This window comes from Alosa pseudoharengus, unplaced genomic scaffold (genome assembly GCF_046254945.1).
Source record: "Alosa pseudoharengus isolate Yale_2024_CS ecotype anadromous, Long Island Sound unplaced genomic scaffold, YU_APseudo_1.1 YU_APseudo_1.1_scf_13, whole genome shotgun sequence".
Lineage (NCBI taxonomy): Eukaryota > Metazoa > Chordata > Actinopteri > Clupeiformes > Clupeidae > Alosa > Alosa pseudoharengus.
In genome coordinates this window covers 2,127,908-2,141,277 of record NW_027468598.1, presented here as the reverse complement: position 1 = coordinate 2,141,277, position 13,370 = coordinate 2,127,908, and the positions used below count along the sequence as shown (strand labels likewise).

The 13,370-nt window shown below is 38.5% G+C and overlaps 1 protein-coding gene across 3 annotated transcripts in view; it reads right to left on the bottom strand.

Annotated features, from left to right (window-relative positions):
• supt5h (SPT5 homolog, DSIF elongation factor subunit) overlaps positions 1-13,370 on the bottom strand; it is a 66,546-nt gene that overhangs the window by 44,687 nt on the left and 8,489 nt on the right. For 2 of the 3 annotated variants that reach the window (XM_076281821.1, XM_076281822.1), the window contains exons 5-11: positions 13,137-13,148; positions 12,201-12,270; positions 3,904-3,972; positions 3,197-3,262; positions 2,969-2,999; positions 2,813-2,881; positions 2,449-2,700 (exon numbers count right to left, since the gene is read on the bottom strand). In XM_076281821.1, the coding sequence (XP_076137936.1) occupies positions 2,449-2,700; positions 2,813-2,881; positions 2,969-2,999; positions 3,197-3,262; positions 3,904-3,972; positions 12,201-12,270; positions 13,137-13,148 (569 nt within the window). Of the gene's footprint in view, positions 1-2,448; positions 2,701-2,812; positions 2,882-2,968; positions 3,000-3,196; positions 3,263-3,723; positions 3,861-3,903; positions 3,973-12,200; positions 12,271-13,136; positions 13,149-13,370 lie in introns of those variants that run through there. The other variant, XM_076281823.1, reaches the window with a different exon arrangement.

Sequence of the window (13,370 nt, the reverse complement as noted above, 5' to 3'; positions counted from 1 at the left end):
ACATCTGGCAAAAATGCCATACTAATAAATATAGTTTAAGATGAATAATTAACAATGCATGCCTATGCATGGGTCATGGTTTTACCAAAGTCATAGAACAGTCAAAACTATACATATTCTAAAAGCATATGCACTGTACATGAAATATAGCATCAATCAACTTATGTCCCATCTTCCTCCATACCATGCATAACACATACTCCTCTATTCTGTATAGGCGAATCAAGTGAACAGCTGATACATTTTGGCCTGCACTATTAAGAGAAACAAATTAAACACCATAAACTATATTTTCTATAAGCATATACCCTCTAGAGGAGATATAACACCATTTAAGACATTTCCCATCTTCCTCTATGCCATGCACAATACATTTCCCTCTATTCTGTAAAGGCGAATCTAGTGTAAAGTGGATACATTTTGGCCTATACTGTCCAGGGAAAACTAATTAAACACCATAAACTATATATTTTATATAAGCATATACCCTCTAGATGAGATATAATACCAGTTAAGACATGTATTATCTTCCTCCATGCCTTGGACAATTTCTTTGTCAAATGTTGCAATTAGTTTTGGGTCACTATACATTAGCTATACATAATTACATTATGCCCTGTTTGCCCATGTTAACAAACAATTTCAAAAAACTTATAATACATTTTTTGTTTGTCTTGATGTAAGTAATCAACTCAGTAATTTTCATGGTGATATGTGAAGGTTAATTTTTTTCCCCTATTTGCGTGAGAGAAATACTGAATAGGCGCATGAATAGGGTATATTTAGGTCTTTTTCTAAACTTTCCCCTATTGGGATTCTTCGGGGCTTTTTTTCCCTTACTCAGGACATATTGAGGATACAAAATCAGTTAATTTTGCTTGTGTTGCAATTTGTTCAACCCTTTCTCCTAAAATGACTGGACTACTACATGACCTTTTATCAATCCAGTTGCAGTAGGCCTAGATCCCAACCACAATTGATGAACTGTGATGAACTGATTGTTTTTAGAGATTTTAGAGGTTTTATATCGATGCTACAGAATTTGTGGTTGGTGCTACAAAACTTTTATCCTCTGTAGCACCAGTGCTACTTGCAAAAAAAGTTAACGTACAGCCCTGACCATAGCAACCAACATAACTACTCTAGCAACCGCATTATTTTGCATAGCAACCACCATATGCACCCTAGCAACACCCTAGCAACCAACACCTAAGCAACCACCATAGCAACCAGCATGATTACCATAGCAACCAGCATAGCAACCGCTTTATTTATGTGTTTTATTTATTGAATGTTGAGTTTATGCAGATAACTTTTGATCCTTGTGCCCGATTTTCAAAAATGAGGTACTGTTGCGATCCTTTTGGGGGACTGCACCTTATCAAGCCCACTCTTGCAGTTCCTCGGAGATGCAATTCTAGTTGTTATTACTAACTTGGCATTTAAGAAGAAATGAAACAGTCAGTTAATGGCTGTTAAAACATCTTGCCAAAGGATTGCAGCTGAAAATTAGCCGGCTGGCTAGCACTGACGCATTCACTGAAATGTTGATAATGCGATAATGCGTCCTTATAAATAAATACATGAAATGAAACCCAATTATTTTCAACTTTGTAAGTGTATAGAAAAGGTATAAAAAAGGACTGTTTATGCTTGACCCAAGGCTTTCTTCTATGCCTTTTCCTTGAAAATGCACATTCCGGTCTTACTCTGGACTCTAAGTAGTTCTTAGACCAAACTACTCCTTTAAGGATTGGTTCAGCAAGCATGTAATTCCAAAAACATGTTACTGCAAAACAGAGTGTATATTTTGTTCAGTAAAAATGTCAACTATACAAATGTTCTTTAACCTGTAAGAATTCCATTAATATAGCCTGTGTATGTTTGATGTTTTAGCCTGTGTATGTTTCATGTTAGATGATTTGGATAGCTAATTCCAATATCGACCACTGCCATGCTTACGTTAACTTGGAATGCAGTCCAAAGTGGCAAGAAAAATATTCAATCAAGAGAATGACGTTAACTAGAGTGCATATTCGAGAAAATGTCAAATGTGGCGGAAGCTGGCAAGTGAATAATTGTTAATACTGGTGTCAGTCAGTGTCATATAGAAAAGTTCATTTTGTTTTTTGATTTTTAGTTTTATATTAAAAAATGAACAAATGACAGACGGATTTTGAATGCTTAGCTGGAATTATGTTTTTTCCTACCATCGTCCTATCTTTAACAAAGGCCTACCTGCAGGCATGTAATGGGGCTATGGGTTTTCTAGAGGGATAGGCATGTTATGAATGGGCACTGAAAATAACTGCAAAAAATGCATTGCACTACATAGTACTATACAGAAATGCAATATTTTGGAACATGAAAATATTATTATACTGCAATGTACTTTGAAAAAAAAAGTATAACTGCAGTTATTTTTTTTGTAAGGGACTTGATACTTACTTGAGCAATGTCGTCTTTATAGAGACCCCTCTTCAGGCGGACCCAGGATTTGGCCTTAAGATTAGTCACCTCTTTCACTACCTTCAGCACATCAGTCATTTCTTTGATGGGGACCATCTGCTGGTTCCAGAAGCCCATGCGCAAGTTTCCGACTCCCTCTATAGCAGCCTTTACATGGGTCTGCTTATAAGACTCCACATAAATGTAGCCTTTCACATGCTCAGGAGCAACTACTGACTTGATTTGGAGGGGCTGCGTAGATGAGACAAATACCTCAGTCAATAGTACAAAGGAAAGACACCCATGAGTCAGTACTAGGGTAAGATTGTCACCCTAGTCACCCTTGGCCCTGCAACACACTCACCGTGTCAGTAAACTGATAAGCAATGAACTTCCTCATCAGAGCAATGGCAGTGGCCCTCTCCTCCCCAATCTGATATGGGATAGAATTTAACATTTACATTTTACATCAAATTAAACTGCTTATATCTGGAAATTTGATAATAGACTGAGCCCATACCTTACATTTGACGGTCCATAAATTAGGATCTCTTTAAAAAAAAAAAAAAGAGGGAGAAAAAAAGTCATCACATATTCCATTGCCATTTACTGATCTGGCACACACAGTTCATACTACACATGAATATCCATGAATATCTTCACAAACACAGCCCTCTAAATAAACAACAAATGACAATTATCTGACAGTGAATCAAGTCCAAACAGCTGTGGCACTGTCTCTACATACTTGACACCAGGAAGAAGCTGTTGCTGGGTGATGTCATCAGACAGATCCTCTGAACCTCCATAAAAACTAGAAAGAAATTATGAACACATATTGCTTTAGTACACTCATCAGCAGGTCAAGGGCAGCACAGATATTTTCATTATTTGGAAAAAATATATGCAGTGTTTCCCATACATTGACTTATTTATGGCGGCCCACCACAATATCAACATTGACCACCACACAATGATTTTTCCAGGTTGTACTAAATTGTACTTAAATCTGGTTAGCATCATAACCACGCTGCGCTAATTTGTTAAAAACTGTTGCATTCAAGTTAATTCTGCAAACCTACCACCACAAATAGAATTTGATTTTGTGGGAAACACTGATATGTTCAAATCACGTTTTCAGTGAATACATGTGATCCAGGAAGCATAATCCACAAATACCTCACAGTTCCAAAATTCAAATCAAGTCAACTTACTTCTATCATTTTACTAATTTAGGAGCAATATTAGATGGAAATGAAATTCTTCAAACCTAACTGAAACTAGGCCATAATGAAATTCCCAGAATATCTGCCAGATGTCACCGAGACTTGTACTGTGTGAGGATTGTGCTCCCCACAACAGGTAGCATCTTTCTCAGTCTATTTGGACACAACAGCACAAGTAATGAGGCAAGATGTAATAGGCCACAACCTGATGAGATATTTTCATACTCACTGTTCTCCTCCTGAAGACTTAGCATATTTTCTCATGTAGTACTCTCCTAAGGCCTCTTCTCTTGAGTCTCTGGAGAAAAAAAACAGTTATATTACACAGCGAGCAACACAGGGCATATCCTTCAGACATGGAATATAAAATGCATTGCTCAAAGCCTGTCGAGGAACAGTCACCAATTTACATCAAGAGGCAACATCACACGGCATATTTCTCTGATTTGATTAACAGTAATAAAAAGAATCCAAGGTTTTTGTTTGAAACCGTTAAAAAACTCACTCAATATACCCCTGCACCTAGCTCGTCATTTACTGCTGATGATTTTCTGACTTTTTTCAGTAATAAGATTGACTTAAATTCTGACTGAGCTAAATTCTGTATTTCTTGGATTCATTCTTGGGGAAATTTCTCCCATCTAGTGGTGAGATGGTATATTGGAACAGACTCCTCCTGTTCCTCACGCCCCACCTGTCATGTCTCCATTCCCCACTACTGGGGCCCGGCCCACACTTTGAGAACCACTGCGCTACAAGAGGTCATTATCAAATGTCATTATCATAATGAGGTTATTTTAGAAAAATAATTGTAAATTGCATTTAGTGATTTAGTCTGTGAAACAATAGGTCATATAGTCCATGAAAGATGAATGTCATTATGGTGTTGTTATTTTGGCTTATATTCAGCAAGCAACTTAGTAAACAAGTGTAAAGGTACCAAATTATCAGCTCTAACGTTATTTGACAATACTGTACAAGATATGCAGTTCACAGTGTTTCCTCTACGTTTATTCGTTAAACTACGTTTAATCCTGCCGACGTATCCTCCCCTGCTGGCTGCCGCTCACATTGCAGTTTAACAATAAGTAGCCTAAAAATAGTCCAGTCCATAGTTATGGCCCTTCCAGTTTCACTTCACATATTATATATTGTATTGATGTAGCACTTTTGACACTGTTAATCACAGGTTACTTCTTGAAAAACTAAGCTCTTTTGGTCTAGATAAAGTTTCCTTTAAATGGTTTCAAAACTACCTCTCTAATAGAACACAGTGGGTAGATGTGACAGGATCAACCTCAGAGCCATTGAGATGAAATAATGGTGTTCCACAGGGCTCAATTTTGGGGCCACTGTTGTTTACATTGTATATCAATGACATATGTGCTTCAATAGAAAATGTAAAGTGCATTTCTATGCAGATGACACAATCCTTTATGCCTATGCACCATCTGTAAAGCAAGCAGTGTCATATCTTTAATGTGCATTTGATTATGTGCAGAAGTCCTCGAAAGATTTTAAACTAAACTTAAAAGAGATCTGCAGCTGCCACGACCACCGAGCTGCAGCTGACATGCGAGCTGCCATGCTAGCATCTACCAGTGCCTGGAGTCTGGATTGAGTGCTAAGAAACTCTGATGACCGCATCAACCATGAACAACAAACGGTCACTGTCTAGGACCACCGAGCTGATAATCAGCAGGGTCGCCCATCACAAATTCGGACTGTCTTGTTCTTCCAGTGCTCTCCAGACTACCACTGAATTCTCCGGGTTGGTCAGTTATAAAGAACTTTGTTGGTGTTGCATCGGTTGTGAAGACACAGCTGTGCGCAGTTTTCACGCGGGTCATCTTTGCCCTTGGACATTTTCAGCCGGTTGGAAATTGGACTAATTTTATTTTTAATTTTTATTTATTTTATTAATTAATTTGTTTGTTGTAGGTCTTGTATGTATTAGTGTCACGGGTACGCTGACGACTACGCCGCTCCGTCAGGCATCTTTTGTGTTTGTTATTTCTTAAATGTATGTCTTGGTGTCACGGGTACGCTGGCGACTACGCCGCTCCATCCGGCATCTATTGTCTTTGTTAGTCTGTGTCAATGACAATGTCTTATATGTGGAGCGCTTTGGGTTGCACTATGTGCATGTTAAATGCGCTATACAAATAAATCTGACTTGACTTGACTAAACTGGTTCTAAATGAAGCAAAAACAAAATGTATGATCTTTACTAGATCGAGAAAGTGTGACCTTGATGCCTTTAACATCTGTTCCCTAAATGGGACACAAATTGAGCAAGTTTCTCAATACAAATATCTAGGCATTTGGCTAGACAACAAACTATCATTTAGTTTAACACATGTGCTTGATCTCACAAAAAAGGTAAAAATTAAATTAGGTGCACTTTATAGGATTAGGTCTTGCTTCTCTTTAGAAAGCAGAATGACCATTATTCAAGCAACTACAATGTCAGTCCTAGACTATGGTGATATTGTGTAACATGCAGCCCCTTCCACTCTGAAATCACTTGATGCAGTTTACCACAATTTCTGCTAACTGTGCCGAGTTACAAATTCTGAATCTGCCTTGATAATTATTCTACCTTGTCTTTTATTAATTTTTTACTACTTTTGCCTTTGTTTTTGCTTACTAATTATTCTTTATTTTTAAATGATTTTACCTTGTGTTTTATGTTTTCTTTTTATTATGATCTTAACCTTTTAACTATTCTTTGACTATATTGCCCTTCTATGCTTTTACTTGTTATTATTGTTTGGTTTTGTTTATGTAAAGCACATTGAATGACCTCTGTGTATGAAATGCGCTATATAAATAAACTTGACTTGACAGTTCACTACGTTTTATAACTGGAGATGGGTTTAAAACTCATCACTGTAAATTATACCAAAATGTAGGATGGTCTTCCCTCTATGATAGGAGGGAAAGGCATTGCCTCCTTTTTGTTTATAAGGCATTACTGGGAAAGTTACCTTGTTACCTAACTTCTCTTCTGAACATGAAATCAATCTGCCACAATACACGCTCACAGGGTTTTATATCTCTTCAAACTCCTCAAATTAAATCTGAATTTGGTAAATTAGCTTTTACATTTTTTGTATATAATAAATGGAACAAATTGCAAGAGTTATTGAAATTAGATAGGTTTGTGTCACTAGACCAATTCAAGGCTATGATTGATGATATGGCTGTTGCACAATGTTCTTGCTTTGACTAATATCTAGACATTTTATATCATTATTATTATTTATAAATTCCCCTTCTTTTCTTTTTATTTATTATTATTATTATTTTTGTATTTATTATTATTATTATTATTATTATTTGCCTTTTGTATATTTTTATTGTTCTTGTTTTGTTATTTTGATTATTGTTGTGTTTTTTTTTTTAAATCACCCTCATTGCCACGATTCAGGTAGTTATTTAATAAAAGTTCAAGGAATCGTTGACCGAAAATTCAGAAGGTTGATGATGGGGAAAAAAACAATCCCTATATGATCGCTACACTAGCTACGCTAGCAAAACCATGATTATGGTGTTTGCCATAAACAGCCCTAGATTTGAACGATCATTCAATTACGCCATGATAAACACAGTTTTATAAACAGTCTATAACCCCTTTAAAAATTACTTCCGAAACTCATTAAGTGGCTACCTCAAGGATTGAAGTCAAACTTCCAAGCTAGTTAACACTTAAAGGAACACGCCAGTGTCCAGTGTCCAGTGTCCTACATGTCAGTAGTAATATATGTTCTTACCTTAACTTTCACGAGTTGAGTCATACCTCTCCCGTGTCGGTACGTGCACTCAAACGCTCTGGTGCGCGGCTGGACTGTGTTAGCATGTTGCTATGCTAGCGGGCTTTGACGGGGACTAAGCGTAGAAGTAATCAAAAACATCCACGTTTTCCCGACTTAAATACAGTTGCACGAGTAGTTGATAGAAATGCTACGGCCACGCAACATGAAACGATTTTCCAAGCGAATAAACCGGAGAACTACAATGTGTGGCGCAATAGCACTTGGGAGTACTTCGACCTAGCGTAGTAGTATTGGTAATACCTAATTGTAGATCCTATCCACCACAGAGTTTAGAATCCATGCTGGATCGACCCTCAGCCTCTCCCTCCCCTCTGAGCGAGAGAGAGGCACACACACTAGAGATGCGCTGATGGGCTATTATTTCAACCATAACTGCATAGCAAAACTTATCATCCATCAGCCATCCATCAGCACCAAAGTTTTTTGACCAATTTTCAAAACCGCACCCGCCCACCATCCGCTGGTTGTTTTAATGTAGGCCTAGGCTATATGGGTGATGCAGCGCTGCTGACGTGAGGCTAGAAAGCCCTTGCCTGTTCTAGAAAGACTGATCTAATGCAGCAAATATATTAAAAGGCTGAAGTCATACATTGGCTATGTTGTAGCCTATCCCCAGAATATCAGCAGCAAACTCAGTCTCTGTCTCGCAAAACAGTCTCTAAATAAAACGCACATCAGCCTGTTGCCTATTCTGCCAGCTTGTTACAATATATCGTCCAAAATGCTTGATTGCAATGCATTCTCCACATTTTTAGCAAAATTTTCATGTACCACATCAGCATTTTTGTTCAGTGAATCTATTGTAAATGCTTTACAATAGCGTCGGGCCCTTGTCAGCAGCCTTCGGCTTGCCTCTTGCCACTATTAGTGCTGCCGCGATTAGTCGACTTAGTCGACCTAATCGACCATGAAAATTAGTCGACGGCAATTTTTTTAGTCGAAGAGTCGTTTTACTATTGACCGCCTATTTATTTTTGGTCTCACACGGCTGTAATGTTATATTAACTCTATGTTATTAACTCTTGAAAAGTACAATGACTGTCTTTGGATGTTAAACAGGCTACTAAGACTTTGGCATGTTTTAAACCCCACTATGCACGCAAGTGTTAATGCCAGCAGCAAAGCTGCGTGCCTGCCTGCTTTCAGCACAATTAATTATTAGGCAGAGCTAAGTGGGGGGAAATTGAAATAAATTAAGTGAAGTGTCTCACGTTGACAACGCAACGGCGTGTCATTACTGTAATTCATTCATACAAAAAAACGTTAAACCGAACATGCCGCCGCCCGTGATATCAACAATCAAAGTGCGCGTCATTTCCCAAGGTCAATAAGTCACGACGCATATTGTTTTAGCGTTCAAGCCAACTGATAAAGTGAAGTAAACTATGTGGTAAGACGCGCAAAGTGCCTGTAGCCTACTTGTTTTGAACATGCTGATGTTAGGCTCATTTGCAAAGTCCTCAAGCTGTCGCCTTTCAAAGTCCAGCGTTTCTCAAACTATGGGCCGCGCGGACCAGCACCGGCCGTAACGTGGACACTGCTGGTCCGGAGCCGCGGAGTGAAATTATTCCCGGGGCTTCGTCTGATAATTTGCTGCGCAATTGATCAAGGAACCGCGGACCGACAGAAAAAGAAAACAAACTTTTCTGCAATCAGTAGGAATTACTTGCTAATTTGGTGTCATCAAACATAGAGGCATACAATTAAATGGTGGTATGAGCGTTCATTCAATGCGCGAGAGAAACTGAAACCACTTGATAACGTTGGTAGTAAATCTCCAATTCAACCTATTGGAAAGCTATTTAATTATGAAACTACATTTAATAGAACAATGTGGATTTATGCAACTTCCATAAAAACAGAGCACAGACTACACTATCTAGAGTATTGTATAGTCAAATTTGAATAACGTGTCCAAAAGGTTGTGGCATAATTAAATATGTAAATATTCTTTCCATTTGCCTACCATTATATGATGCTTGCATGAGGGAAACATCCCAAAACGATGACACCCATATAATTGCTGTTGTTTTGAGAAGTATTTATCATGCAACCATGCAAAAGCAATGGAACTATTCTAATTATATTTTACATTAGTAAAGCAGTCCTCTGATGTGCATGTTTTCAAACTTTTTGTGAACAATGTTAGCACCTTAAACACTGGCTGCTTTGAAGTGCATGTATAACAATATAGCATAACAATAATAATTGTGATGTGATATAATGATAATTTGATGGGGGGTGGGTTCATGTAGGTGGGCCCTATGACCCCAAAGTATGCCATGACCGGGCCTCAGGTCAAAGAAGTTGTCTATGTCGATGGCAACACTGGCATACAAATAAAGTCTATCAAAGGTCTGACATTACTGTAGATCTGAAGGTAGCATTTTAAATGGGTGTTTTTTTTTTAATACATAATGTTTTTGAACAGTTTACTTACAGTAATACAGCTTCTAACAAAAGTAGGGTGATATATATTTTACGTTTTCCCTTTAGTTGAGTTCAAAATAAAACGTACACAACAAAATAACAAACACTTGATTTAAAAAAAAAATAGTCGTTTAGATTAGTCGACTAATCGAAAAATTAGTCGAAAGATTAGTCGTTAGAAAATTAGTCGTTAGTGGCAGCACTAGCCACTATTCACTCCTTGTCTTCCGATGTCATTTTCTGAGTCATCTACAGATGTTTACACACATTCACCTCCCTAAATAGAACCAACTTGACATTGACTTCAAACTGTGTTATATCCTAGATGAGACTGCCTGGGTTATTTTGTTTCGATATTAGCCTATATATAAAACACATAATTGTAGCCTAATATTCAGGGAATAGGCATTTAAAAGAGAGACAGAGAGTATGACATCGGGCGATGGCAGTGCGAGATGTTCAGAACGTAAGAGCTAAAACTTCTACAAACTCAATAACATCCACAGCGGAAAAAGAAGGTAAGAAAAATAGTCGGAAAACTTAGATGTGTAGATGTGTCTAAAAATGTGAACATGCACGTTGCACTGTTGTGCGGTGGACTTTCAGAATGAATGGAGTCGGAGTTTCTTTAATATCGAGGCGTCATATTTGTCCGATGGCCTGCTATAAAATGAATTGCGCTGTCTGTCTGAAAAAGACGCGCTCCTGTAGTCAAAATGAATGGGAGTCTTCAGAACAGGCTTGTCAGTCAACCTGACATCACAGTGTGTAAAGTAGCCTATAATGTGAATGACTTGTTATTTTATCAAGGATTTCTTTCTTTTTGCAAAAAATAAAGTACAATAGGCATTAATTAGTAGGCCAGGAGCATGCTGAAATTATGTGGCAAATTGCATTTTTTATTACAATGATAAAATTGTAAAAGGACGTGACCGAAGCTGAGGCAAGCCAGGCAATAGGCCTATAGGCCCGACGGTAATTGTAAAGCAATTTACAAAAGATTCACTGGACAAAAATGCTAATGTGGTACATGAAAATGTAGCTAAAAATGTGGAGAATACAATGCAATCAAGCATTTTGGACTATATATTGTCACAAGCTGGCAGAATAGGCAACAGGCCGATGTGCGTTTTATTTGGAGACTGTTTTGCGAGACAGAGACTGAGTTTGCTGCTGATATTCTGGGGATAGGCTACAACATAGCCAATGTACGACTTTAGCCTTTTAATATATTTGCTGCATTAGATCAGTCTTTCTAGAACAGGCAAGGGCTTTCTAGCCTCACGTCAGCAGCGCTGCATCACCAATATAGCCTAGGCCTACATTAAAACAACCAGCGGATGGTGGGCGGGTGCGGTTTTGAAAATTGGTCAAAAAACTTTGGTGCTGATGGATGGCTGATGGATGATAAGTTTTGCTATGCAGTTATGGTTGAAATAATAGCCCATCAGCGCATCTCTAGTGTGTGTGCCTCTCTCTCGCTCAGAGGGGAGGGAGAGGCTGAGGGTCGATCCAGCATGGATTCTAAACTCTGTGGTGGATAGGATCTACAATTAGGTGTTAACAATACCACTACGCTAGGTCGAAGTACTCCCAAGTGCTATTGCGCCACACATTGTAGTTCTCCGGTTTATTCGCTTGGAAAATCATTTCATGTTGCGTGGCCGTAGCATTTCTATCAACTACTCGTGCAACTGTATTTAAGTCGGGAAAACGTGGATGTTTTTGATTACTTCTACGCTTAGTCCCCGTCAAAGCCCGCTAGCATAGCAACATGCTAACACAGTCCAGCCGCGCACCAGAGCGTTTGAGTGCACGTACAGACACGGGAGAGGTATGACTCAACTCGTGAAAGTTAAGGTAAGAACATATATTACTACTGACATTGGGTGGCGTGTTCCTTTAAAGGGATGGTCCGGTGTGCGCACAACCTAGGGCCTATTTATGGATAACAATGTGTCCAGCAAGGCAATGCACTGCCTTCAGAAACAGTCCTTGTTATAACCTCTCTCTACACAAATGAACAAATGAAATGTTCTGCAATGCCGGCAGCCAATCTGAATGCATGTACAGGGAATCATTCTGCCAACTCCTTTTTGACAAAGGAATGCGGGTTAATGATTATGTCCTCGTCATGAATATTGGTGGATCTGTGTGAAAAGTGGTTTAGGCTACTAAATACTGTATTTATGTGGATGAAGACCATGCCATCTACTGCCAACTGGCTGCACTGACTGGCTCATTCTAGCTGTCCTACCTCCATAGGTTCTGAAGTCTGCGAGACCCAGAGTGATCCTCATCCAGTACCACATGGTCCAGGTTAGAAGCTGGAGGAATAAAATCAGGCAGAATAAGTATTACATCCAAAGCACCAAGACATTGAAGAGACAGCTCATTTTAAAGACTCCCATTACCTGCACATAAAAATCCTACATGAAACTCCTGTAAATGACCACATATAACATTGCTATATACAATCCAAACGTCCAGGCCTTGACAATAAAACTTGTCTCTAGGACACCTTTGGGCTTTCTAATCTATGAATCAGCACGTCTGGCAGCTACAACCCAATGGAAACTACAGAGGTGAGAAATACTTGTGGCTTCCTGTTATTCTGCATTTGCACCAAGCACAAAAGGTATAGATTTTAACAAACCCTGCTTATATTTCCAGGAAACTAACATGCCAGAAATTGCAAATGCATTGTGGGTAGCTTATTTTTTTTAATGAAAACATAGCCTACTATAGAGTTTACAAATGATTTCCTTTAATTTCACGTTTCCATATCATTCTAACCCGATTTCAAATTATTTATTATTCATGAATTAATTACATTAATTAATTAATCATTTTTAACACCTTTCCGACATTGCCCTTTTCATCTTGCGTACCCCCTAGTGGCAGCTCGTACCACAGTTTGGGAATCCCTGTACTAAACAAAACCGACAAACTAAACAAAATCAGATCCTTAGTTCTCCAAAAGTACCTTGAATGTTAATTTTTACAGACATGCTGTCACCTGCAATTGCAGTTCTAGTCAACCCGGGTAATGTTTGACCAGGTTAGTAAGGGGGCGAGGCTTAGTTACAGGTCAGTTCTCAGAGCATTTAAAATCTTCAATTACCACCCAGATGCTAACTCTGAAATTCCGATGACCATTACAGAGACAGATTTTATATAAGAGAGCACTCACCCTCTGCCTCCTCTGTCCATTGTCCAGGAGAGTTGCAGTTCAGAAAACAAACACACACAATAAAGGGCAGCCACAAGTAGCACAAAACAACCAGGTGGAAGGGGGAAGAAAAGTCAATTAAAGAGCAGTTGTGACCCAATGTAAACATCAAGTGATACAATTATCACAATGTAATCAACACATGACAATCAACAGAAACAATGTTCAGCAAATACAACAATCACTGGATCTCGT